Genomic DNA, 25,964 nt, shown 5'->3' on the forward strand with positions numbered 1-25,964 from the left:
GTGGGTGAAGGACAGCATTGCACTGTGTCAAGTCAGATTAAATGCACAATACTCACTGTACCCAAATGTTTGAAAAAGAAAATATAGGAGCCCAGAACTGTAGCTACTGCACCACAGAGGAACCAAGGACATGTCCTCTGTGACATGACATCCAAAGGTATTAAAATTCTTCACAATTACACATGAATTTTACATATTGGGGCTTTTAGGGCAAATTTTGAAAAAAAATCTAAATATCTGAAAATTTTAGGTAAAAATGTTTAATTCTAACAGACCACTGTGTAGGGAGAAATAAGATATACAGAAGATGGAATAGAAATTTAATTTAATATAATTTGACATCTCGCGATTTTTTTTAAATTACTGAGAGTGTTGTAGGTTGGTGGGTAGTGCTTACAGGTAACTACCTTAGTTACCTGTAATTTACGTGACAAAAAAAAAATCTGAAACTTTTGGTAATTGCTGCAATGCAATGACAAAAGGCTTATATTTTGGCAAAAACAAAAAAAGAATCATCTACTAGCTAAATACATGTCCTTTCAATCGAAACCAATAGCTCTTATTTTGACACAAAAAAAAAATATCTAAACTCACTGTCAGCTCACTTGCTTTTTTCTGGAGCTCTCGAACGCATCTCATCTCACTGTCCTCTTCAACGAATGGAGCTTTCGACGCTGTAATGAACATATAATGTAAATTAACAGCTCAGGAAGACCATGGCAGGCGGATGAAAGTCCCATGAAAAAGGGAGTTGACATTGAGGTAAGATATTCTCATGCGCGTGAGTCAAAATAAAAGTTAGCTAGCTTCCATCTCCATGATATAGAGAGTTAAGTTTAAGATATTCACAAAGTAATTTTTTTTAAAAAAAGCTAGCAAGTCGACTTTAATTTTATTTCTTTATTTTATTCATCTTTTCTGTATTGTCAAACCAGTTTCCGAGGTCAAGAATTAAGTTTCAAATTAAGTCTATACACTATTTAGTCATTAATAGTTACTTCCTGTATCCAAGTAGTGTAGCGGGGGGGAAAAAATACGCCTAGTTTCATATTTTCATGTTAACATCTGAGCAAGTTTAAACAGGGAAATGAATGGCAGTGGAGACAGTGTCTACTTTGTAATGATTTTTTTTTTTTTTGCCTAAGAGCTCGTCAGGGGGAGGACCCATGAAACCTGCTGACCAAAAAAGAAAAAAAAACTAGAGGGGGGAAAAAGTTGTGTCAACTTTTGTGACACTGGAGTGGAAACTTTCTGAGTTCAGACCCTCGGTTCAACAGCACCACCACCACCACCATCAGCAACGGCGGGCGGCAGCAACAGCAGCAGCTCGGACGGGGAAGATGGCGCGGCGCTACGGCCGTGCCACGTCTCGGTTTGCTCTATATCCATCAACATTTGCCGTTTGGTTATGTTTTTGCCTACTTTTTGCCTCCGCTGCGGAGGCCGGACTTTACACCTCCTCTGACCAGATTTTGCTGTTAACTCCGGAAAATGTGGAGTCGGTTTTGGTCAACTCCACAGCAGCGATAGTTGTGGAGTTTTACGCTTCGTGGTGCGGACACTGCATTGCCTTTTCTCCGGTTTACAGAAGTCTGGCCGAAGACATTAAAGGTTGGTACGGGCCTGCTGCAGGTCACGTAGCTGCAGCTGTTTACAATGCCAATTAATTTTCTGTTGTAGTGCAGCGTAATCGCTCGTTCGCGGTAAAAATATTTTACTCTGTATTGTTTGCGAACACATTTCAAGCTTTTCACCGCTGACATTGTTCTATATCACATGTCGAGTCTCACAGTTCAACATTTTAGGACTAATAGTCAATAAATGTCACTTGTCTCCAGCTGTAATGTTGCCTGAGTCACATCTCTCTGCAGTTTTTTCATGTGCATGCGAACAGTGAGAGCACCAAGCTGTTGTTTGTATCTGTTAATTAGAGCATGTGATCTAATGAAAGTGGTTTTATTCTGCTGAACTCTGTAGCCCTCCACTGCATCCTCTGAGCTCTGTTTCTGCGCCAAAAATAAGAATCACAGAACCATGAGAATCAGTGTGATTGGAATGACATTCAAGGGCAAAGTTTCTGATGGTGGCAGAGGGCCTGACACAGTCGTGGGGTATTTCAGTCTCACACACCCTCAACAATGGCAGGCTATCAAATGCCTTGCCTTGGAGCTAAGAGGGTGATTCATGTGAAATTGTGGTATAGTGACTGTATGGTATACATGCAGATGATAACAGTGGCATTATGGCGACCATGTGTCTGTGTGTCAGCAAAACACATTGATGGGATGTAAATTGAACGCACAGGCCCATCAGAGACTCTACAAGTCACCAGTTGGCTCCCTTCTTTGAGAAATATTTAGTGAAGTAAACATGAATTTCATTCAATATACAGTAAATTTTCTGGTGTACAGACGGCGTCCAGATTGGAAGGAAAGCTCAGGACCCCGTCCAGTGTTAGTGCAGGGTCCAGTGGACAGTACACTAAATATTTACTGTGGCTCTCTCTCTCCTTTTGTTTGACATCTGCTCTTCAGAGTGGAAGCCAGCTGTGGACCTGGCAGCAATAGACTGCGCTGCAGAGGAGAACAGGAAGGTCTGCACCAGCTACGGCATCAGAGGGTATCCTTCCATTAAGGTATCCTACAGTGTATCTGAGGTGTCTGCGTAGGCACATGCACTATGTCAGATCATATCAAAACATCTTTACTGGCATGAATGCTGGTGTTACATTATTGCTTGCTATTGTAATTAAACACTGAAATTTCTCAATTTTTTAAAATCACAGTATTTATAAATTGTGCAAAAATTAACCTTCTCCTGGCATTTATCATTCGATAATTTCAAAATCCGTACAATCCATTTTGTAAAATGTTTATTATTGATTCAACCATAGATTACTCTCCCTGTATCCTCAATAGCGTGTTCCCAGTAGAATTAAACTTTTATGTGATCAGCAGCCGCTCTGCAGAAACGCTCCAGCTTCAAACATATGTGTTAGTAGCTCATCTGATTAGTCAGCAGCAGTGTGTGTGTGTGTGTTACGGCCTCTGCTCTCAGTTTGTCTCTCTCCTCTCTGTCATCCAGTGAAAGCCATCGAAACAAAGAGCTCCTTCTGTTTGAACCCACAATGGAGCTTTAACATCTGCGACTCATTTTAACCAGGAAGGATTTAGAGGTCAAGGCAGACATAGGGGAAGGCTGTGCCCCCCACCAAACATTACACAACATCGCTTTGCTTCTCTCGCGGTCGTGTGAGGCCTGTCTGAGCTGATCTCACTTCTCTCTCTGTCTCTGCTTCCTTCCTAACCCAAACTCTCTCTCTCTTCTTTCACTCCACAGTTCTTCCATGCCTACTCCAAGGCTGATTCTACTGGACAGACTTTTAGAGGTACACTCAAGCAATTTAAGGTGGAGCCTTCAGTTTGTTTAAGGCTCCACCTTAAATTGTGTTTCATAGAGAACGTGCAGTTTCAACAGGCATCATGTTTTATGCACACGTATCATTTTCTTATCAGACATGTAGCTTTGTCATTCAAACTGATGTTTTATTAGGTCAGCTCTGGCATGTAACTGTGCACCATTCATTTCACTTAAGATTTCATTTGTTTCATTTATGATATTGCAGCTGCCCTGAGGGTAGTTTATGTACATGCTCAGGCAGTCGTGGATATATTGTTCTTTTTAACTGAGTGATAATACAAAGGAGAATAAAGCAATAAAATGTAATGCCCTTTGAATTCCAGATTTTCCCCGCGATGTTCGAGGTCTACGTCACAGGATCATCGACAAACTAGAAACCCATGAGGAGCCCTGGCCTCCTGCCTGCCCCCCACTGGAGCCCGCCAGGTAATCTCACAGTCACAGTTAGATTCTTTAAAGTGACAAATATTGAAGCTTTATGTTTGTGGACCTAGTCTGTGTACCTGTCTGTTTATCTCTCTGTTTGTTTAATCACAAAGTAGACCTAGCATTATGTTAGGAGTATTTTCACAGTGTCAGTTTACCAGTTAGCCGGTTCAGTCATAGCTTTTTGGAGTAAATGTGCTGCTGCAGAAACACGTAGTCCCATCATGTTACATAATCTCATCTGAGCTTTTATCTGTTTGTGACAAACCCATCGGAATAACAAGAAGAATTAAGCAATGATTGCTCAGTTTACTCAGTCAATACAAGCCTATTATTGTGAAAGTGTGTGTCTAATGTAAGTTGAAAGCCCTGTATTGGAGCCTGAGGGACCTACATGTTTCCACTAGGAAAAGTCTTCACAAGGTCACCATTTCTAGACCGCCCTGCTTTGCCCACAAACATGAAGCATGCACTTCATAGATGCAATTTATTATGATGGTGGTGCAGGAAAAAGAAACAGGAAGTCAAGTTAATTTCTCTTTTTAGCTTTCAAGGGAAAAGCATTATTGCTTTTCTTCTTTATTGCATGAAAATAGGTTGACCTGAGCCCTTTTTTCACAACAGTGACTCCTAACTGCAACTCTTCTTTTCTCAACCAAAAGAACAATTTTAATAGTAGAAAACACGCATGAAAGCAGATGTTTGGCTAAAGAGCATCTTAGTTTTAATGTTTTTAAAGAAGAGATAAAGGAGAGGGCCACAGATTTATTTTCAGTTAAAAAGAAAATAAGTCACTTTCAATTTAATTTATGAATTATGTCCACTTAATTCCTCCTTTGGATCTCCAATAATTCACTAGAATTAGTAGCTTTGTAGCTGATCCCTTTAAGCTTTATTGGTGATGTTTGAGGTCCTAAAGGCTTATTAAAGATTCCAGTTATGTGTTACTGTATGTGTTTTCTCTCGCTTTTTCTCCAGCCAAGCAGAGATTGACAGCTTCTTTGAGACAAACAATGTCCAACACCTGGCTCTGGTCTTTGAAGAAGCTAAATCCTATATCGGCCGAGAGGTAACACCTTGTGCTTCCATTAGCCTGAGCTGTGTTTTTCAGACTTCTCTAGAATGGTATTTCTTTTTGAGCAGCAGAAGATATGTGCTTTCCAAAAACCTGAATACAGTTACGGGTCAACTATGTACCACCATGTGTTTGGTTGGAAAGAAAACCTTCATATTTCCAGTCTTTGATGGCAAATAACTAGACATTACTAACATACATAACATTTACAGAGTCAGCATGTTGAAATATAACATGTCAAACCTTCTGTGTGTGTGAACTCTGTTCTTCAGTTGACCCTGGACCTGTTACAGTTTGACAACATTGCAGTTCGGAGGGTCCTGAACACTGAGGAAAGTCTGGTGACCAAACTGGGAGTAACTGAGTTCCCATCCTGCTACCTTTATTATCCGAGAGGCAACTTCACCAGACTCAAAGTGTGAGTATCTGTGCATCTGTGTTTTCAACCTCAGCTGAAAAACACATTTTATATTTTCATCCTGACCATGAGTGCCAGCTTTCACTTTAACTCTTAAAGATACATTTTTAAAAAATGTGAGAACAATGATGAAAAACTTCAGTTTTTGTTTTTTTTTTTCCAAACAAATGTTTTCATGTGGAGATTTATGATAACAATAATAATCATTTTTACATTTTCATTATACATGTATCGCTTTACTCTCTAATGCTTATGTAGCACAATAATCACCAGTTCATGAAAGCTGTTATTTTTACTTTTACAAACACTCTGTGTCTGGTAGGCGTTCCCCTGCTAAAGAGTGTTGTGTGTTTACATTGCAGATATCAGTTGTAATAACAGTTGTTTATTCAGACAAAATACAAGAACTAGACACTGAGCCATTTCTCAAAATGATCCCTTCTCACCTAACCCTTCACTACAGAATATAAAGTCACAGAGGCGTGGAGAGCAGGCTGCATTACGGGGGAGGGTATAAAATAATGGGTTAAATGTGGGAAGCACACACCCTGGATCTTATTCACCCTTTTTTTTCGTATCCTTTTTCCTGTAAATGTATAACATCTCCAAAACAATCAGCATGTGATACAAAACAGGTGGTATGGTATGTTTTTTTAACTGATTAAAATTAGTTTGGCATAAAGTAATGGTTCCTTTTATTTTTAAGGACCTCCACACCAATGGTCCACTTGCACAGGTGTTTTCACTTCTGCCACTTGGACTGATTAGACCTCGTCAGAGGATTGTGTGGGTGTGTACAGACTGTGCTTAACTGACCTACTATTAGTTTAGTTGCATCTATTAGGGTTGGAGAGATTATATCTTTGTTCTTGCTACTAATGGCTCTCTATAACACAATTCGGAGCAGAGGCCAAATCAGCCAAAAGGTGAAAACACCTGTGTGGTTGTGCAGGTCTTTAAAACACAACCATGAAAATGAAGTTTGAGGTTATGCTATGCAAAACAATATTTGCGAATGGCAAGACAGAATTTGAACTTACACCCCGTGTTCTTTGGCGTTGCACTACTGGCAAGGTCTGTGGGAGAATGAATTCAGCACCAGTGCAGACTCACCACCTGAAGGTTTTATTGTCAACTTCCTTCATTATTAGCTGGTTTGGGACAGCCCTTGAAATGATAAACCTACTATGTAAAGACAGAAATGGAGGAGGAGAGGTATCATGTCCTGCAGGATGTAACAATGCATCAACATCTTCAAGAACCTCAGGCATTGCCTTTCGCTGTCTGTGGTGTGATTGGCAGTACACTGGCATGAGTGGAACATGAGCTGCTTTTCCATATATTTTTTATGTTCTGCACCAGGAACACATTGGCATTTTTGTTTGTAACTTGATAACATCTTGAAGTTTTTTTTTACAGTAAATTCTGTTTACCTTGATGTGATACAAACACCAAGTTTGCTGCCCTTCGCTTCCTATTGTTCCACATGCAACAACTTTGCTTTCTCCTCAAAAGCCTCCTCGTGTGCTCATTATCTGAACCCTATTCATGAGAATACTTTTAAACATCTGGCCTCTTAATGGGATCAGAGCATCAAAATCGCTCCCATTATTCACTATCATAAAGCGGCGCTGATCATTCCTCACCCTGCAAATTCATCTGCTGTTTCTGCCTCTTTGTTTGGCTGTTTCAATAACTTGGCATGCAAAGAGGACTCTTTTTAGTTGACAAATGCAAAAAGGAAATGATTTATTGCTGATTTATTTATTCACCCTCCATCTCTCCCCTTCCAACCCCCCTCATCTCCATCACTGTACAGAGGGGAGGTTTTTTAATTTCTTGCATGAAAACAATGCCATTGCTTTTCTGGCTTCACCTGCCAAACAAGCCCCAGCCGCACACGGCGACAGATGGCCTCCCATCATTGCTGAATGTCTGATTGATCCTGGGAGAGCAGGGTGTGCGGTGCGTGCATGTGTGTGAGCGAGAGAGAGAGAGAGCATGCAGGGGCGTCTCACATCCGTCATGCATGTAATGTGTGCTGGTCCCAGGTGAATGCATTCCCTCCCAGCCCACCGTGATGCCTGCCTGCCTGCCTGCCCCGCCGGCCCTGGGGATTGCTGGATGAATGGCTCTCCCTTCACATCTGTACACTCCCACCAGACACGCAGGTGTAATTGAGTCCCGGGCTGGTGTGAGTGAGCGTGGGCCCAGAGTATCCATCCTCCTTATTACCATCCTGTTGCAGTTTTACGATGCTCTCTCTCCTTTTCTCTTTCTCTCTCTCTCTGTCTGTCCGTGACAAGGGGAGGAAGCAAATGAGGGGAGGATGTGAGGGAGGGAGGGAGAAAGAGAGAGAGAGAGAGAGAGAGAGAGAGCACATTAACGGCTGTGGTTCCAGTTGCAGGGTTATCACATGGCTAAATGATCAGCGATTTCTCTCTCTCTCTCTCTCTCTCTCTCTCTCTCTCTCTCTCTCTCTCTCACTTCCACACTACCCTGGCACCATCTGCTCAGTATTTAAAATGCATTCCCATAAGTGTGTAAAATATATGGCCACAAAAAATACAAACTTAGTTAGAAACACACCATATTGCCAGGAGTGTATGGAAACCTGAACATTACTCCCCCATGTGATTATCATGTCATGTCATCATCTGCCGCTTGTCTGGGTCCAGGCCCAGGTCGCGGGGGTGACTACCACCCAGTCCACAATGCACCGAAGTCCTACGGCACCTCCCACGGGTGGTGGGCCCCCCATATGATTGTTGAATATCTCATTCCAAACCCATGAGCATCACTGTGCTGCCATAACAGTCTGTACTGTTCTGGGAAGGTTTTCCACAAGATTTTGGAACCTGGGCGTGCCAATTTTTGCATGAGGGCATTTTCACAGTGAAACAGGAATTTAATTTAAAAAGGAAGGCCTCAGGGAAGAGCATAAAAAAACAGACTACGTGTTGAGTGACCTAAAGGTCGGTCTCACCTGTGCTTCTCTCCCACAGCAACGTTGAGGCTCGTGCTTTCTACTCTTACGCCCTCCAGAGGCTGCCGGGTGTGGTGCGGTCAGGAAAGCCTGCACCGGTCACCATAGATGTCCTCACCAACAACACAGGGGACCCTTGGAGACCCTTCAACAGGTATGAAAAAGTTACACTACACACAACTGTCTTTGGTCATTGTTTCCTTGTTTGTATGTATGTGTAATTGCATGTGATCATGTGTCCAGGTCCAGGGTGTATATGGCCGACCTGGAGTCAACACTGCACTACTCCCTACGTGTGGAGGTGGCTGCTCACACTGTCATCAAAGGAAAAGCCCTGGTTTCTCTCAAGAAGTACATCGCTGTCCTGGTTAAGGTAAGGTTACAGTACACAGACACAGGACACACAAAATGTGTAAACCAAATGATCATAAGGCTTATAAAAACAGGTGGAAATAAATGAACAGAGTGTTAGTGAGAAATCAAATCTGCAGTGCAAACATCAAACGTAAACAATTTGTTCTTTTCTTATTCAGAGGCTCTCCGGTGCATAATAAGCAGCTCATTTACATTTCTACCCCATTTTACTCTTCACAGTCTGTAATTAGAAACATTGTCTGAGCTGGTGATCAAGAAAGACAGCAGCTTTTGGATGCAAAGGAACCTTAAATGAAAATACATTTAAAATTTAATCTGCGACTCAAAAAAAAAAAAAGTGTCACACATTATTAATAGAGAACATTAACAACCAACAGGAATGTGTAGTTACAACAGGTCACCACTAGATGGGGAGTGAGACAGCAGAATAATTGCTCACACTGTAGATTTGAATTGATGTTCAGCCAGTATTTAGATTAGGCTTCCCTCTTCGTAACATGTTTTACTCCTTTAGTATCAATAAGATTATTCTGTAAACATACCCCATTAGTTGTTTTGCCAAGTGCACCCTTGTTTTTAACCATACACAGTCACATTTAGACACTTTAAAAGCAGAAGCGAATGCCATTGACTAGAGCAGCAGCACAAAGACCCTCCTGGGTATTGTTGACCCTCTTGATGTTGGCTCCCAGGGGGATTGAAGCGTGGCTGCCACCCACTCACCACCTACATGCTTTACACAGATGCATTCAGATTACTCGCAAACCTCACTGGGATACCCCAGCCACTCCTCCTCCTCCTCCTCATTCTGTATCCCTGCTTTTGGTTTCACCCAAGCATTTCTGTAAATACTTGTGACCTTGCCAATCCTCTGTGCCCCCCCCCCCCCCCCCCCCCGTCTTCCCTCCTCCATCACCCCTGCTTTTTTCCAGCCACTTTTCAAAATCATCCTCCCTTACTTTATTTCTTATTTTCTTTTTCCACCCCCTAGATGTAGTTGTGTTTTACATTGGTCTATTATTCCACCTTGTTTGATTCTTCATCTTTTTTCAACATCTAATATTGTCTTTCCCTCTTTTTCCCACTTTCTTCCATCTTCTACTCATCACTGATAACACCTTTCCTTTTTTTCCTCCTTCCTCACTGAAGTGTACTACCCAGGCAAACATGCTGTGATGATGAGGCCTGACCTGCGAGCCCTGTCCCTATTGGCTACACACCAGGCTGTCTCACTGCCCTAGTCTGCCACCAATCTCTCTGATTATATCTCACTCTCTAGGGAGGCGTTGTAGCAAGTTAGTGTGTGTCCATGTATGTGTGTGCATGAGGGGTGTGTGTGTGTGTGTGTGTGTGTGCGACACAGTGCTGTGGCCTCCCATTAGCTTCAGTTTGTTTAGTCAATAGCGGCAGGTCCCAGTGGTATTTTTAGCCTGCCCCCCCCCTACCAGCCGCTCAGCAGGGCTTTGTGTAGCTGAGGGCGCCGTCGTTTTGTTGCAGCTGACAGCGACTTGTGACTTGTGCATTGACGTTTGACTGAGCACACTTGCTACAAAGAAGCTGAATCCTTTCAGTCAGTCAGCGTGTTAGGAGCAGTTAAAAGAATATGAGCAAGTATTTTGGGAAACAGAGTGGAAAGAAATTTAAGGAGATTTGGGATGAGAGTGGCTGATACTTGCTTGAGTCCAGTTTCATATACTTTGAGTTTAGCATAATATTAATTACGTTTTAGGACACGTTTACATTTGGTTTTAATATGATGCAATTTATTGGCTAGATATCAGGAAATTAAATGTATTTCTCGGTTAGAGTCCTTAACTTCTTTACCTCTTTTCTCATCTACATTCAAATAAGTGTTGACTGGTTTGCAGAAATGACCTCAGTCTTCTTGATTACTAACACAATATGTAAAAATCTGACACCTGAACTCCGCGCATGAGTCATGTGATTAGATTAGAGTGAAAGTGACTCAGAATGTCCTGACCACCGTGTGCGTGTCAACGCTTCACACTGGTGACACATTAACTCGACCATGACGCACTTTTTAATATTTACCAAATGGAACAATTAGTGGAAAGTGTATTTGTATGCATTAGGGTGGGAATTTGCTTTGGTGATGCAAGTGTTCAGGGCTGTCCAAGAATTGTTTTTCCTCGATTTACTTTTTTTTTTTGCTGTCTACAATCATCCCATCATCACATCTCTTTATGCACCTCCATCCAAACATGTAAACACGAGGCTGGGTTTTTTCTTTTTCATTTTTTTGCACCCGGTCATAATATTACTAGATTTACTGTCTTGTCAGGCTGAAGCTGGATTTATGAATCCTCTACATGTATATGAGGATTAAAAAAGTGGATCTTGGGAAGCATGAGGGCTTTATAGCGAGGTTTTTAAGGATTACACCTCTATCCTGCTTTTCTTGAAAGAAGCCCTTCAGCCCTGATTGGACAGAGGGGCAGGAGAATAAAACAAAGAATTGGGGGGGTTGGTCTAAAGGGACACAGGCTTCGCCCTTCTCACGCCAGGGCTCAGGACGTGATTTACAGAAACACCTTTCATAACAAAGATGCTTTTTTGGCTGTTCTCAGTTGTAGCTGCCTCACAGGGACAGTTGAAAGTAGGTAAATGTGTGCTGGTAAAGATGAGGCTTTCCTGATTTCCACATGTTTCCACACATGTTTACTCCCCCCCCCCCCCCCCCCCCCCCCCCCCCGGGTGGACTGAAGTTAGATTATTACCAAGGGCCTTCAGCCCTGTCTTCTACCCTGGGCCTGGCCTGGTCTGCCGTGTTGCAGCCAACAGATGCCTCCCTCTTGGGGCCCTGACCACAGGGAGCTTGTGGTTTCTCAAGTGCTGCTGATACTAATCGGATCAGGGATGACATATTGCCGGGGTGAAGGGGATTGTCATGGTCCAACTGGGGTGGGGACAGGAGGGGTACAGGGTTAGATGAGGGGATGTATGTGTGTGTGTGTGTGTGTATTCCTCAAGATAGAAAAAACAGATATGAAGTGGATACATCGTAGGAGGAGGTGTAGAGGGGCAGTTTGAACAGAAAAGAAATAAATTTTAGTTGACTGGTCATCAGTGGGGTTCAATATTTATTTTTTTGCGAATAATTGGTATTTTTGTTGGCCATGTTAGCTGGTACAAATGTGTTTTTTTTTTTATTTAAACACCACCACATTTTAAGTTTCCAACAGTGTTTCACTTAATGTAACACTGATGTTTGTTGCAGATGGAACTCTGCATTATTTCTGCCTTTCAGGGTTTATCAAGATAATTTCATCTTAAACATGTACATAAAATTCAGCTTTTATTTTTGGCAGTACTTTCTTTATTTCCTCTGCAAGTCAGCAAAATTAGATTCTGATTGTTCTGCTGTTACTTGTAAAGATTCAGTACTGTCACTGTTTTTTTTTTTTTTTTGGCGCAACATGCAGCATTAGTGGAGTATATAGTGCATGGTTTTGAAATGAGTCATGGCGCATATAACATTTTTTAAGCAACTAAGCCTTTATATAAATAAGGTGACCTATGTATTGTGCACCACAGATGGTCAGGCGAAGAGGGAAGTAAAAAAAAAAAAGGATTTCGTGCAAAAGAAAACAGATGGTGTTAAAGGTGAGTATAATTCCACCAGCTAATGTCTGTGTCCATGATAATACATTTTAAAAGTTGAACCTGTTTTGAGTTTTTAGGTGATCACCAGACCCACAGAGCTCATGCATAGTGTTGCTTCGGTGATGCTGAGCTAAGTCCATTAGTGGGAAACACCTGCGTTTTCTCCGCTGGTTAAATTCATATGGCTCTTTAATGAGCTTTTCTGACTGGTTGGCATTCAGACCCCAGATCCAAACCTAAACCTATTATATCACTCTCCCAGCAGTGAGCAGCAGACATCACAAGCCTTTGTCTCCTCTTTACATCCCACCTCCTTTAGTATTGTGTGTGCGTATCTATCTATATGTGTGTGTGTGTGTGTGTGTATAAACAGTGGGGCCCAAAAGTCCCATGGGCTCCACTGTATATATGTGTATGTATACGTGTGTGTGTTTGTGTATAAGTTGTAGAGGGAGATACATTGGTATAATAAGAATTAATTCTACTAGATAATCAATGATCAGTAGGAGTTCCCAGTTTTGTCAGCTGTTGGCTTGTCCCAATATTGTATGTGTGTGTTTGGTGGCAAAATGGTTTCATCTCTTTTTTTAATTTATTTCCAGAGAGGAACAAAAGCTCCAAACTTGGAGGTGCTTGGTGTTGACTGGGCAGTGATGTTATGTGTTATGTTCATTTGACAAGTAATCAATAACACACAACATATTTAATACATCTGTCATACATCTGACTGTCACTGGAGGGAAAAACACCAAAGACAGTTTTCTGCAGGCTGAGTGGATGAAAGGTAAAAGATGCTGCGAAGGGTCGAGAAGGTTGTGGTGCTGGGGTGAGGACACAGGACAGAGCATTACTGTGTTAGCCACGGACAAGGAGGTTTAAGCAAATCCATGTTGGTCTGGCGAAGTGGTCCGGGTGTAACACACAGATCCTGTTAGAGGGTAATGAATAGATGGCTGAGCCATGGACTGAAAGGCGTGTGTGTGTGTGAGTGTCATTGTATTCAGGTGTGTTTAGATGAACAGATGGCGGAGGCCAAATTAAAAAGGCTGAGCAATGCAGGTCAAAAGAGGTCCACGTTAGATGATGCAAGCTCTTTCTCTCTTCTGTTTTTTCTTGTTTGTTTTTTTTCTAAGATTCATCACAACTATGTTTAATTTCAAAGTTATCGTTTTCCGCATTCTGTCCCAAGAGGGAACTGAAGATAAGGAGGAATAAAACTAAAGTTACCATGGAGGTAGTCCTGTTGTTAAAGTTTTGGAAACAGTTTGATCCCTTTTATGTGTTTATTTCTTGGAAACAGACCATTATCATAAACTGTTCCACAGGGAGGCTTACTGTAAGAATAGGAGCCACATTTAGCTGAAATGGATTCAAGTGCCCTTCTCTCTCCTGCTGTCAGCACACTCGAGACATCAGCTCTGTCTTTTGTCAGTATTATATGTGTAAAGACACGTTTGTCTTTGTCTGTCTTTACTCTGTCATCACTGGTCTCAAACGCACATCAGCTGGACTTCCACTGCAAGTTACAGTATCATGTTTCCTGCCAGCTGTGGTTGTTACCGTGGTGATTCTAGTTTGAAAAGAGGTAAATACTCAACAGGACAAAGCCTGAGCAGACAGTGGCTAAGTGGTTGTTAGTGGCTTAGGAAATGGATCTTAATGAAGGAAAAGGCTTAAGCTCGACTGTTGTCACGTGAGAGATTCATTAAAGGTGATGAGGAGGAAAAGCACTCAAACCGCAGCTTTTGTGTAGCACGTAAACACTGTGTACAACATTTCTGAGACTGAACTGGCAACTGACAATCAGGCATTGTGTGTGTGTATTAAGATGAAGATGAACTACTGTTTTCAGACATTTTATGGACCAAAGGACTAATCTGATACTTGGAAGGTTGAGTTGATAATGAAAATAGTTGCAGTTTCTCCTTTCACCTTGTTTGCACCATGATCCAGTTAACATTTGTCTCCATTGTGCTCTGCTGTTTTATGTCTGCAGTACTTTCCGGGCCGTCCTATGGTGATGAACTTGTTGAAGTCTGCAAAGTCTTGGCTAGAGAGCCAAGTTGGAGATGAGATTTCCTATGAGGCATTCAAAGAGATACTGGATAATTCGGCACAGGTAAGTCAGGACAGAGCCATACACACAACTATTCAATTTTTTTTTTTTTTTTTGGACAATATAAAAATATTGTCGAAAAAATCAGTTCTTTGTTGGTTTTGTTGTAACGAGTGTGGGGCATCTTGTTTGTTCTTGTCCAAGTTATTCATGTTAAACTTTTTGTCTGTCCTCCCTCCTTGGTATGCATTGGTTTCAGAAGTGGTCTGTCCATTAGGTGCTGCACTGAGGAAGTATGTGAATGCAAATCGAGAAAGTGAACAAGAGAAGTGACTTTTGTAAGCCCAAGCAGGCAGGCATCTTAAAGGAAACGAAGGGAGACAAGAGAGTACCAGACAGATAAGCAGCTGCGGGGAGAACAGAAGGCAGGTCATCACAAAATGCACCCAGACTGATGTGAGGACGTCTGTCTGGGAGTAGCCTCGTTGTTCCAGTGAGCTACAAGGTGACTTGTCAGTCTGGCCACTTCATCAGCTCAAAATCACCTAGCCGGCATCAAAGTGAGGCCTATTCTGTCAAAGAAATGTCAAAAGCACACAGTACAAGTACATAAAAAGTTAAAAAATATAGGACATACAGCTGAAAATCTATGTGCTGTTGTCTTTGGAATGAAGCCTGCATGCCTCCAGTGTACGGCCCCTTGCAAATTGAAAGAGTCACTTACTTACATCATTAGCTTTTAGCAGGCAAATCAATGGATCAATGAATCAATGGGAAGGTATGAATAGTCTTTGCCTCAGAGGAAATGGACTCTGTATACACACAAGCACACACACACACACACACACACACACACACACACACACACACACCCCAAATCTTTACTATTGGTATTTGAGTAACCCTGTCAATCACGGCAGCAATGGCAACGCAGTGCGGCGAGAGGAACGACTTTATGTCAGAGAAAATATGTAGTTGGATTCAACTGAGGCTCACGGTTAAAGATCTGGATTGCTTCTGTTCATTAGCAGAGGACTGAGCCATTAACCTGAGATTGACTTCTCATTGATCAAGAAAACTACGTGGAACAGCTTTCATTAAGTTGAGCAGATTGGGAGACAGTAGGGAGGCTCTACTTTTTAGAGAATTTCTTTGGACTTTGTCTCATTCAAAGGATGAGGCTGGTGCTTTTCTACGATTTTCATATTGTGGACAAATCCCATGAGAAGACCAAAATCAACAGTGTATTGGTCTGTATCACAGTACTTTACAACTTCTAGTGTAATTGAAATGGTAAGATCAAAGTACGGGATTAACAGTTGAAATAGGTAGCTAAAGGTAACGACAACCCAACCGAATCAAAACTTAACACCGACAATTGTAGGAAAAATAACATCTGTAATAACATCTGCTTTTATGTAGTTAATATAGTTAAATAACATCCTGTTTAAACACCATTCAAATGAACAGACCTGGAACTTGACAGGTGGTGTCGATGAAGGGGTGCATTTCACCTGACAGGGCTGTGGGAATACAACAAAAAGTTTGAAACTACTGTACTGCACATTACAATAAAAGAACGTTGTGTCTTTTTATAGTTTTTGGACGACCATGCAGGTCTATAACACAATCAAATGAGCTATATCAGGATTTGGTTACACAGGATCAGAACATTGTTGGTTTTGGTCTTTTCATGGGACTTGTTGACAATAAGAAAAATATAGAATATCACCAGCTTTAATCCTTTAAGCTTTATTTTCTTTGTTTGTTCTTCCCATTCATCTGTTATTTGTGTTCGTCTGTTTTTCTTACTCTCTCTCAGTCTCCAGACACTGCTTTGCCTGAAGGAGTGAGGTGGGTGGGCTGTCAGGGTTCACAACCCCACCTCAGACGTTACCCTTGTGGAGTGTGGACTCTTTTCCATGTTCTCACTGTCCAGGCCAAGAATGTTGGAGGCTCAGGTACGCAGACACACAGACACACACATGCACGCACAGACACACAGTGACTGCTGTGAATGAAAAGGGCCATTGGGAGTTCACGAAGACAGGGGTGAACTGAGGATGAGGGCTTTGTGAGGCTTTGTCAACAAATTAGCCCAAGAATGTTTGGTGGGTTGTAGGTTGTAGGTTGTCTTTTTTCACACTGACCTGATTTAACATTACACAGAGAACCTCCCCACGCACACACACACACACTCACACACACAGAAATACATGTATCTAGATCATGTTTTGACTGGAATTCGTTGAGTTTTTCTCCTGTGTTTTGTGATGTGTTCATAGCTAAAGTTGAGCCTAATTGTGACTGTGTGAAAAGGGATTAAGTTAGATTAGTGGAATGTGAGTGGTTAATAAAACAGGCAGATGACCAGAGGCTCCACTCCTGGCAGGGATGTTAATCTCCCTCCAACGGACACACACACACACACATTAATCCTGAGGTTTACGTACCGTCATGTGACCTGCAGATGGACTGGCCAAGAGGGGTGTCCATCTGGTCCCCCACAGACCACCATCTTAATGACTGGTTACACACACATACAGTACAGTATTGATCATAACATAAAACTCAATTCATTCATGTACACATGCTGCCTAGGTTATTAGAGGAGTAAATACATTAGTAAAGGTTTGAACACGCCCAATACACGGTTATCTTTATTTTCTTAAACAACACATACAAACACACACACACTCCCAGACACACTTCCACTGTTCATCTAAAGGTTCATCAAAAGGTCCCGCTAAGCCCAGAACAAAAGCAAACAGCTCTTGGAAAATATGTTAGTGGACTGTTGAGGTCCTGAGACAACAGTCTGGCCACCATTCACACAGAGGGTTAACTGTGTTTAATCTCCAGATTGGGTTATCGCATTGGCATAGATTATTCATTTCAGTATGGGGTTAACCCAGCTCTCTGTGACTTCTGGCCCACATAACCGTGGGAATCCAGGAGACTGTGGACCCACACTGCCATTAGCAAGCTTTCAGGCTGTAGTACAGGTTTACAGTAAATTGTAATGTATAGCAACAACAAGTTTTAGAAGGGCAGGTGATTGTGCTTCACAGATAAAGACTCTTGTTGCAATGAGATAATCTGTGAGTTTGCATATTTACATTTACTCTTCTGTGTTTCTGGACATCAGCTTACAACAGCTGTTTGTTTGGAATAAAAAAAAATAACAGTCTGTAGCAATAATCACAGCATTTTTATTTTGCATATTACCCCAAAGTGTCGCCCCCTAAAACAGGAATCGTGTGTATTTTCAGAGTATATTCAGTGGTCTAAATTACGAACAAAATTAAGTCTAGGGACAAAATTTTGTCCTGGAAGTAGTTTTAGGAAGGCGCTTGTTATATTTTTTTACTTGTGACACACACAGCATATTTCTCATTTTGACCTGATTGGCTGGTGCTTACCAATAACTGTTCTGATGTTTTGTTATTCCCCTTCAGATCCCCAGGAGGTGCTGAGTGCAATGAGAAACTACGTCCACAGCTTCTTCGGGTGCAGGGAGTGTGCCGAGCACTTTGAGAACATGGCGAGTGAAAGTGTAGCGGAGGTGGACACGTTGCAGTCAGCTGTCATGTGGCTGTGGTCCAGACACAACCGTGTCAACAACAGACTAGCAGGTAGGGGTCCTGCTAGCTCCTGACTGGAGTTTGCATGTTGACAAGCCACAGTGCTTCTGGGAGAATGTCCCTTCGACAGATTAAGTTAAATTGGGACTTGCTGATGCGCCACATCAGCTCTGTGTTCACAGAAGAAAAGGTAAAGCTTTCAAAGAAAAGAACACCATCCCCACTGTGAAACATGGAGGAGGCCTGGACAATCAGTGTGTTGAACACAATGCAGTCAGAAGATTTTCAATGCGTGTCCAGTGTCAGAGAGCTCTGTGTCAGTTGTAGGTCACGGCTCCTCCAACAAGATCATGAACAGAACATACATCTAAAAACAGCCAAGCAGCCAAGAATGGATGAAAAGAAAACATTGAACCGTTCTGATGTGGCCTTCAGTGAGTCCTGATCCTAATCCTGTTGAACATCTGTGGAAAGAGTAAACACCCATAAAACCTGAGAGAACTGGAGCAGTTTGCTTCTTCCTGCCCCTCTCATGCCATCACATCCTTTCCTTTTTTCTCACTCTCCTCTCCTCTGTGTCTATCCACACCATGGGATCATAAGCATTACCTTACTCAATTTTGGGGAAGATTTTAACTTCCGGTTTCCCCTCATTGCGAGTTAGTGCTCGTAATACGGCTAAGAGGGTGAGGGGAGGAGGGAGGATGGATCCTCCGATCAGACACCAGCTGTCACCCCGTCTTAGCCCTCCAAGTATCATCTGTTTCTACCTCACCGATTTGCTTCTGACCCCCCTTGGCCATCGTCCATCCTTCTAACACCCTTACTTTGATTCTCTGCCACACCCCGCTGTCCCTCCACTGTCGCCTCACCAGTCGTCAGTCATTCCTTATTCATCTGTCCTGACTTCTTTCCCCAAATTGGGCCTTCTTTGTAGCCCTGTACCCCCCCAACTCCAACCGTCCACTCCACTGCAGTATTTGCATCTTCACTCTGAGGCTTTCTATCCAGGTTATGTGCTTTGAACTGTTTTTTTTACTCTAATCCACAGTCCAGACTTCTGTCTTCTCTTGCTCTGTATAGAAGTTTACAAAGTTTTCTCTCGTGTTTGACCGTGCTGTATCAGCATATCACACTTCTTCACACCAGTCTCGAGAGTGCTAAACGGCCCCTGAGCGTCCCTCCTCCCTTGTCTGTGTTCATATGATTTTATTAGGCACAGGCCTGTCATTAACAGCCCACTTTGTTAAATCACTGTCTTTTGTTTGTGTTGACTGCCCCCTCTTCTATCTCAGGGACAGCTTGCGTTCTGAACAGCAGGGACCAGAAGGACACCCGTCCCTGCATGTGTCTGCTCCCCAGACACTTAAACACTATTCAGCCTTCCCCCCTTCATCCATTCGTCTTCCCTCTCTTCCTCTGTTCCTGTATCTGTCTCTCTCTCTCTTTCCACTCAGTATCCCCTGGGGCTCATATCCGCGGCTTGACAAGTAATACTGCAGTATCCTCGCAGGATGGGTCCCCCAGGAGCCCACACACACACACACAGAAACACATGCACAATTCCCAAGGTATTGTGTGACAGCAGGTGGCAAACACCATGACACAAGCCGCACACGCTCCCCCTCTTTTCCTACCCCTCCCCAAACACACACACGCAGCCTTTCCAAGCATGGGTCAAGTTGTGGCGTGTGGCAGGGGGGGTGGTTAGCCATGGTGGAGGGCGAGCTGGGGTCCACAGGGGATAAGTCGGGTGAATCAGAAGGAGAGAGAGAGAGGGAGGAGCTGAGGGTTTGGCTGGTGTTTTTAGCAATGAGTGGCAGCGTTTCCCTAAGGAGAGTACACTCCATCCACTCAAACCCCTCCTCTCCCTTTTTACTAAAGTGGAGCTCTTTAGCAGGCCTCCCCGCCCCTCCTTTCAGGAGCAGCCATGCATGAAAGAGCAGCTATTTGTAAAGCAGCCGAACAATTAATTTAGCTGGCAACAAAGAGGCCCCAGGGCCCTCAGCCTCCTTGCAGCGGCAGTATTAAGACTGGTGGCAGCTCAGTCCTGTTGCTGCTTGTCAACAGGCTGAGACTGATTCACATTTCTGCAGACAAAGCAGCAGCTCTGCTGCAGGCCTGGCTGCCTCAGGACTGTAGTCATGTGTGGCACAGCCCTGTGTGCAGATTTTGGATTTTTTTTTTTTTTTTTTTTTATAGAGAATAGACACAAGTATCAAAAGTTCTTAAATATTAGATGTTGCCTAAACACAAAATTAAGTAACATTAGCTAAGACAAATTTTTAAAATTTAAATCAGAAGCTCAAAGATCAAAGAATTAAGACACTACACATCACAACACTAGGATTGTGTTGGACTTGAACCCATTGTTGCATGTTGGCAAATAATTCCAACAGCTTGGACGTTTACTCTTAAAGCATAGAGTTGAACAACGACAACAACAGTATGATAAATAAGATTTTCATGTTCAGAATCAACATGGGTATCTGTTGCTTTATGTTCTGTTGTGCTTGGAAAGGTTGGATAGGCAAGTATTGCATCATTAAAAATATTTCGTGGGAGCTTGCAAATTTCAGTCTGCTGGCGACCTCTCCTTTTCGTTGTTATCCGTTTCTGTCCTGCATCTGTACAAATGGGGTTTTATGTGCACACTGTCCACTTTCTTTGCTTTTGCACATTAGAATAAAGGTAACATTGGTATATTTGACTTGTGTGAGTTTGACTGATGAAATTCTTGTAATTGTGTGTGTGATCTAATGTTGATTGTTGATAATTCATAATATTGTTCAAACAGTATTTTGAATCTGACCAGAAATTTAAAGCCAGTTTTTAGGACTTGATGGTTTTAGATCTTTTAGATCTCTGGAACGGTTTTGTCTTCAGTATTTAAATGAGCATAAAATGTCTGACATCAGCTGCACTGCCCAGACACCATGACGGCTCCGTGTGCCGTACGGCGTAGGTGATCCTTACTTACAGAATTAGTGCTGAGGAAGCTAGTTTGACGTGCTGAACAATACATATTTATACCTGATGAATATGTATGCGCGGCGGTGATGATGTCTCCGTGACAGGCCATTGTGGCAATCTCAATATGGCGGGTATGGCTAAAGTCACCCTGGACGCAAACGTGGCAAGCTGATTAGAATAAGGAAAGAGATGTGAGGCATCTGGGCTATGTGGGGCTGTGTGTGGGGGTGTGTGGGGTTGTGTGTTATGTGCTCTCACCTGCTGAAATGTATAAAAGCCCCCAGACACACACCCACAGGCAGCAGCCCATCCAGGACACAGTAAAATTGATGTATCCTTTATGTAAAGTACTGTATGCAGAGTACATACACACATGCATATGACTGAGATTAATCTTGAGCAGCGGAGAGAAGGAGGAGGGAGCGGGGATGGAGGTGGTGGAGGATGTAAATTGACAGTGCTGTAAAGTGACAGACCTGCTGCTGCTCTGCTTTTTTTTCCTCTCTTTTCACACACATGCGCACACACACACACACAATGGCTTGTTGGTGACAACAAGCAATTTATTACTAGATGCTGCCCTGTGTGTGTGTCCCTGTGGGCATTGCTGCAGTGTGTGTCCATCCAAGCTTGTGTATAAGCCGGTTTTTTGTGTGTGTATATTCCTCTGCCAGTCTGTTTGAATGGGTTGCAGGGTGTGTGTGTCTGTGTGTGTGTGAGTGATGAGGTGTGTTGGTGGGTAGTGGCTACATAAAAGAAAACATGTTAGAGGAGAAAGTTTCTAATTCATTAGAAGGGCAGACAGCCTCTGAGGTTTCTTCTCATGTTCAATTTGGAGATTGGACTTTGCTTTCAAAGGGGTGTGAAAGGACAAGACAGGTGGTCCAGATCACTGAGGTCTGCTGACTGAAAACTGTGTGTGTGTGTGTGTGTGTGTGTGTGTACACGTGTAGGGAAGCTGTCCACTTTGGCCACATCTATTATCTCACCACCCCTCCCACTGGGACATCCCAGAAGCCCATTGATCATTATTAGACCCTGTCATACACTGACACACACACGCACACAAAAATATCAATCCCTAAATTACATCCACACAAACACAGACAGATGATTTACATATACACACTTAAACACGTACATACACATATGCATATAGGCACTTAGTTTTTACGAGCACTGTGACAAGATCAAATGGGTTCAGCACAGATTGCATCCAGTCCTCAAAAGCACTTACATCCTCAAGTCAACGCACCAGCAAGGAGAATAAAAGAAACAATAATAGATGAAGCAGCTGACAGGAAGCCTAGAACTGTTTGGTTACTGTACCTGGACAGAATTTGGACCTGTCCAGCATTTTCTGACGTTGTATATTATCTGATATAAGTTAGTGGAGTACACATTAGCTTGCTACTGTGAGTGAATAGTGAACGAAAAAGGCCTGTGTAGATGCTCTAAAAATTCACTCTAACATTTTAATGTTGTAATGAGTTCACGTGTAAAATGGACTCTCTCTATATAGTACCAGGAGTACTATCTGCAGTTTATTGTACATTTAGGAAGCTTAATATATAGTGATGCATCATACACATGAATGTATCATATGTTTAACATATGTATCTGTAAAGTAACAATAAAAATGTCAATATTTAAGAGTCACAAAACCGAAGTAACTCAGTAACTGCCTGTATAATTGTACCTAGGTAGTTGTTTTTCACCTCTGCAAAGCTGTACAACACATTTTTCAACAAACTGTATTTACATAAAAAAGGCATGAACCCGTAACTGTCAGTGGGCTTATTTCTGTGGCTCTCACAATTCAGGATTTTTCATGTTCAAACACCCAGCATCCTTTTCATCGTCACAATTCGTCCTTTTTTTTTTTTTTCTTTTGTCATACTGTGTGCTTGATCTTTTCCTTGTACTGAAGTAGTCATAACTATGCTGTACAGTTCAGTTCAGTCCCTGTCTCTGTGCTTTTCTCTCCAGGTGCTTTGAGTGAAGACCCCAACTTTCCAAAGATCCAGTGGCCTTCACCGGAAATGTGTCCAACCTGCCATATGGTGAAGGCAAACGGGGATCACAAGTGGAACTTGGAGAAGGTTCTCTCATTCCTCCCGTTCTACTTCTCCTCCGACAGAATCCTCACAGGTGTGGGTTCATGCCACAGTTTCTTTTCTGAAAAGCTCAGATCTCATAAATTCAAGGACTTTGCCAAACTATGAATGCATGAATTTCTTAGAGCTTACAAACTAAGTTGCTCATGAACTCTACCCGTCATTTGTATGATTCTGTTAGATTCATCTAATTTCATGCTCCCATGTGCTTAATTTGGAGTTGCCAAATTCTGTAAAATTCAGAGTTTATTATCTATAGGATATAGCATTTTCTTACAGTTTAATGGTGTGGACAGTAGTTTTCTCCCAATATGTCATTATTAGATTCTTTCCTGAGATGAGTGAATTGCAAAGAAAGTGTTTGTGAGCAAAAGTAAGACTCACTGTTGATTCAGATGGTGGTGGATGATTAATAAGGCATCTGATTCTAGATTAGAAGTGTTGACTTTAGAGATAATATACCTGTGTGTTTCTTTTCCTTTCCATGTCAGACTACCTTGAAGATGAAAGCCAGATCCTGACAAGACAGAGGGAAAAACATGCCAGCCGGCAGCTAGCTTTAGAAACCGAGAAACGTTTAGAAAGGAAAGCCAGGGAGGCCTTGGACCTCATGATGCATCCTGTAACATCACAACCCACTGTGCAAGAAGAGGAGGAAGAACAGGAGGAGGGAGAGGAGCCACAGGATGAAGCAGTGGCAGATGAAGAAGAGGAAGGTGGGGAGGGAGCAGCAGCAGCAGCAGATGAGATGGGCGGCAAGACATCTGAGCCGAATCCCTGGGCCAAATCTGAAATGGATGTCGGCCAAAGCCGGCGGCAGGCCCACAGAAAGCCGAGCATTGTGGGGATGAGGATGCGAGATGTGCAGGAGGACATAGTGGATCTCGACTCATTTGTCAACCAGCACTACAAGGCCAAGGCGCTGCGGTTGTCTGCCTCAAGCCGGGTTAAACAACGCACCCTGCAGAGGAAAGAAGAGCAGGAGCCTAGGCCTGTGTTCGGGCTCGGCATGGAGCTGGACGCTGGGCTCGGGATGGTGGGCCTGCAGCCTATGGAAACAGACTTTGAGCTGAATGTGGGGCAGCAGAGGAAGCAGCTGCAAAAGCGAGAACTGACAGGCCGGTACTTTGGTGAGGAGTTGAACCACAGGGGACGCTGGATGTCTGCGCTGAGCATTGGATTCTCCAAAGTAGACATCAGCCTGTGTGTCATTCTTTATTTCCTGTCTTCTATGTGCCTTCTCGCCATGTACATTTTCTTCAAAAACCGCCTCAGGCTACGGCGGGTTAAAATGTCCCTGCCCTGAACCAAAGAGTATCCAACTTTGACCTGAGTCACCTGAGTCAGAGCAACGATTAACATTCATTAGGTTTACGCAGGCTAAGTTTGGGGTTAGTGTAAGGGGATGTGTCGAGATTAACGCCATCCTTAGGTGGTCCACTTAACTGTCACCTACAGGCTAAAGTTTCAAGTTTATTCCAAATTTCGTGGAATAAACTTGATGCATTATGTCTAACTGGAGAGGAAGAGAAGGGAAAATTAGCAGATAACTTTCAAAATCTTTAAAAATCAGGGCAGTTATGTAACCATGCACTTAATCCAGCCTCCAGAGCTGTTCAGGCAGCAACTCGACCGTGGAAAATCTGTTCATATAGATGTTTAATTCAACAGGAGGGTTTCTGTTTGGGGTTTGTGCTTGATTTAATGAGTCAACAATTATGTTTTTGATTCTGTTTGACCACTTATGAAAGATGAAATTAAACCCAATATGAGATAAATTGGGTTTTTAACATTTGAATGAAATGAATGCAGCTAATTTTTTTTTTTTTTTGGGGGGGGGGGGGGGGGGGGGGGTTACTTTACTAGGTTTTGTTGCCCTCCTACACTAATTTCTTATGTATTGCAACCAAAAAAATTAAGTTTCGATAGCTATTTGTATATATTTACATGTAAATAATATTTGATTTAATTGAATTAAAATCTCAAATAGGTGATTATTCTGTGATTTCAATAAATAATGAGATCTGTTGCGTCTTATATTAGAGATAAACTGTTTTCTTCCATCCAATCTGTCACCAGGACTTCCACCAGGAGTTCTTTCCTTACATAATAAGTGGCAAAAGAAAAAATAAATAAACACCCCAGGCCTTTGTGAAAATTCTTTGTGAGCTCTTTACAAACTGTTGTGGAACTGCAGCATATTGTTGAATACTGTGACTGGACCAGCAGGTCCACAGTAACTGTAACTTTCTCCAGAGAAGAGCAGATCAGCCTTTTGTTCTTCAGCTCCTTCAAGATGGTCTGTGTTACACTGAGCATTATATCACATCTTTGAATATTACATCACACTGCTGAGCCCACATAACAGCTACTCTGATTGTTTATGAAGTGTTGCGGAGCGGCGCATATGTTCACACTGGACAAGATTTTAGAATAAGCAGGATTTGTTTTTTTGGCTGGTGTCCATGATGTAAAGCTTCTGCTGGTCATCTCAAAAACACTGTGTTTTTCTGTTTGCTTCTTTGCCTCTGTCTGAATCAATAAAATTATTTTTGATAAGGACTTACTGCCTTTTCAGTACTTTAATCAGTCATTGAAAACTTTTTGTAAGGTATGTCACATTAAATACATTTTTACCATTTAACGGGGGAATTTTTAGAGAAGTGGAATTTATAGAGAAGGGTTAAACCTCCCTAGCATCTGTATTGTCTCAAGAAGTCAAGATGATTTTACAGAACCTTGCAGACTTGGTAATAACAAGTTCTTGTTTGTTTTTGTTTTTACTAAGTCTACCAGGACATAAGGCTACGAGGAGCGGGGTGTTGCATGTATAATGTGGGGTTAAAGCATCCAAGGTTGAAGGAAAAAGCCTGTTGCCATCTGCTGTGCAGCGCAAGCTAAATCCTAACA

General features: G+C 42.4%; 1 protein-coding gene across 1 annotated transcript; it reads left to right on the forward strand.

Annotated features, from left to right (window-relative positions):
* The first annotated feature begins 1,200 nt into the window (after window positions 1–1,200).
* On the forward strand, window positions 1,201–25,616 carry qsox1 (quiescin Q6 sulfhydryl oxidase 1). Its single transcript, XM_041040929.1, has 13 exons — window positions 1,201–1,611; window positions 2,535–2,635; window positions 3,340–3,388; window positions 3,744–3,846; window positions 4,825–4,915; window positions 5,194–5,339; window positions 8,345–8,479; window positions 8,569–8,698; window positions 14,321–14,443; window positions 16,203–16,341; window positions 17,839–18,015; window positions 22,927–23,088; window positions 23,546–25,616. Exons 1-13 carry the CDS (start codon window positions 1,341–1,343, stop codon window positions 24,358–24,360), a joined length of 2,442 nt encoding a protein of 813 aa, XP_040896863.1. The 5' UTR covers window positions 1,201–1,340; the 3' UTR covers window positions 24,361–25,616.
* Window positions 25,617–25,964: the final 348 nt, after the last annotated feature.

The sequence above is a fragment of the Toxotes jaculatrix genome, chromosome 6 (genome assembly GCF_017976425.1).
Source record: "Toxotes jaculatrix isolate fToxJac2 chromosome 6, fToxJac2.pri, whole genome shotgun sequence".
Taxonomy (NCBI): Eukaryota; Metazoa; Chordata; class Actinopteri; family Toxotidae; genus Toxotes; species Toxotes jaculatrix.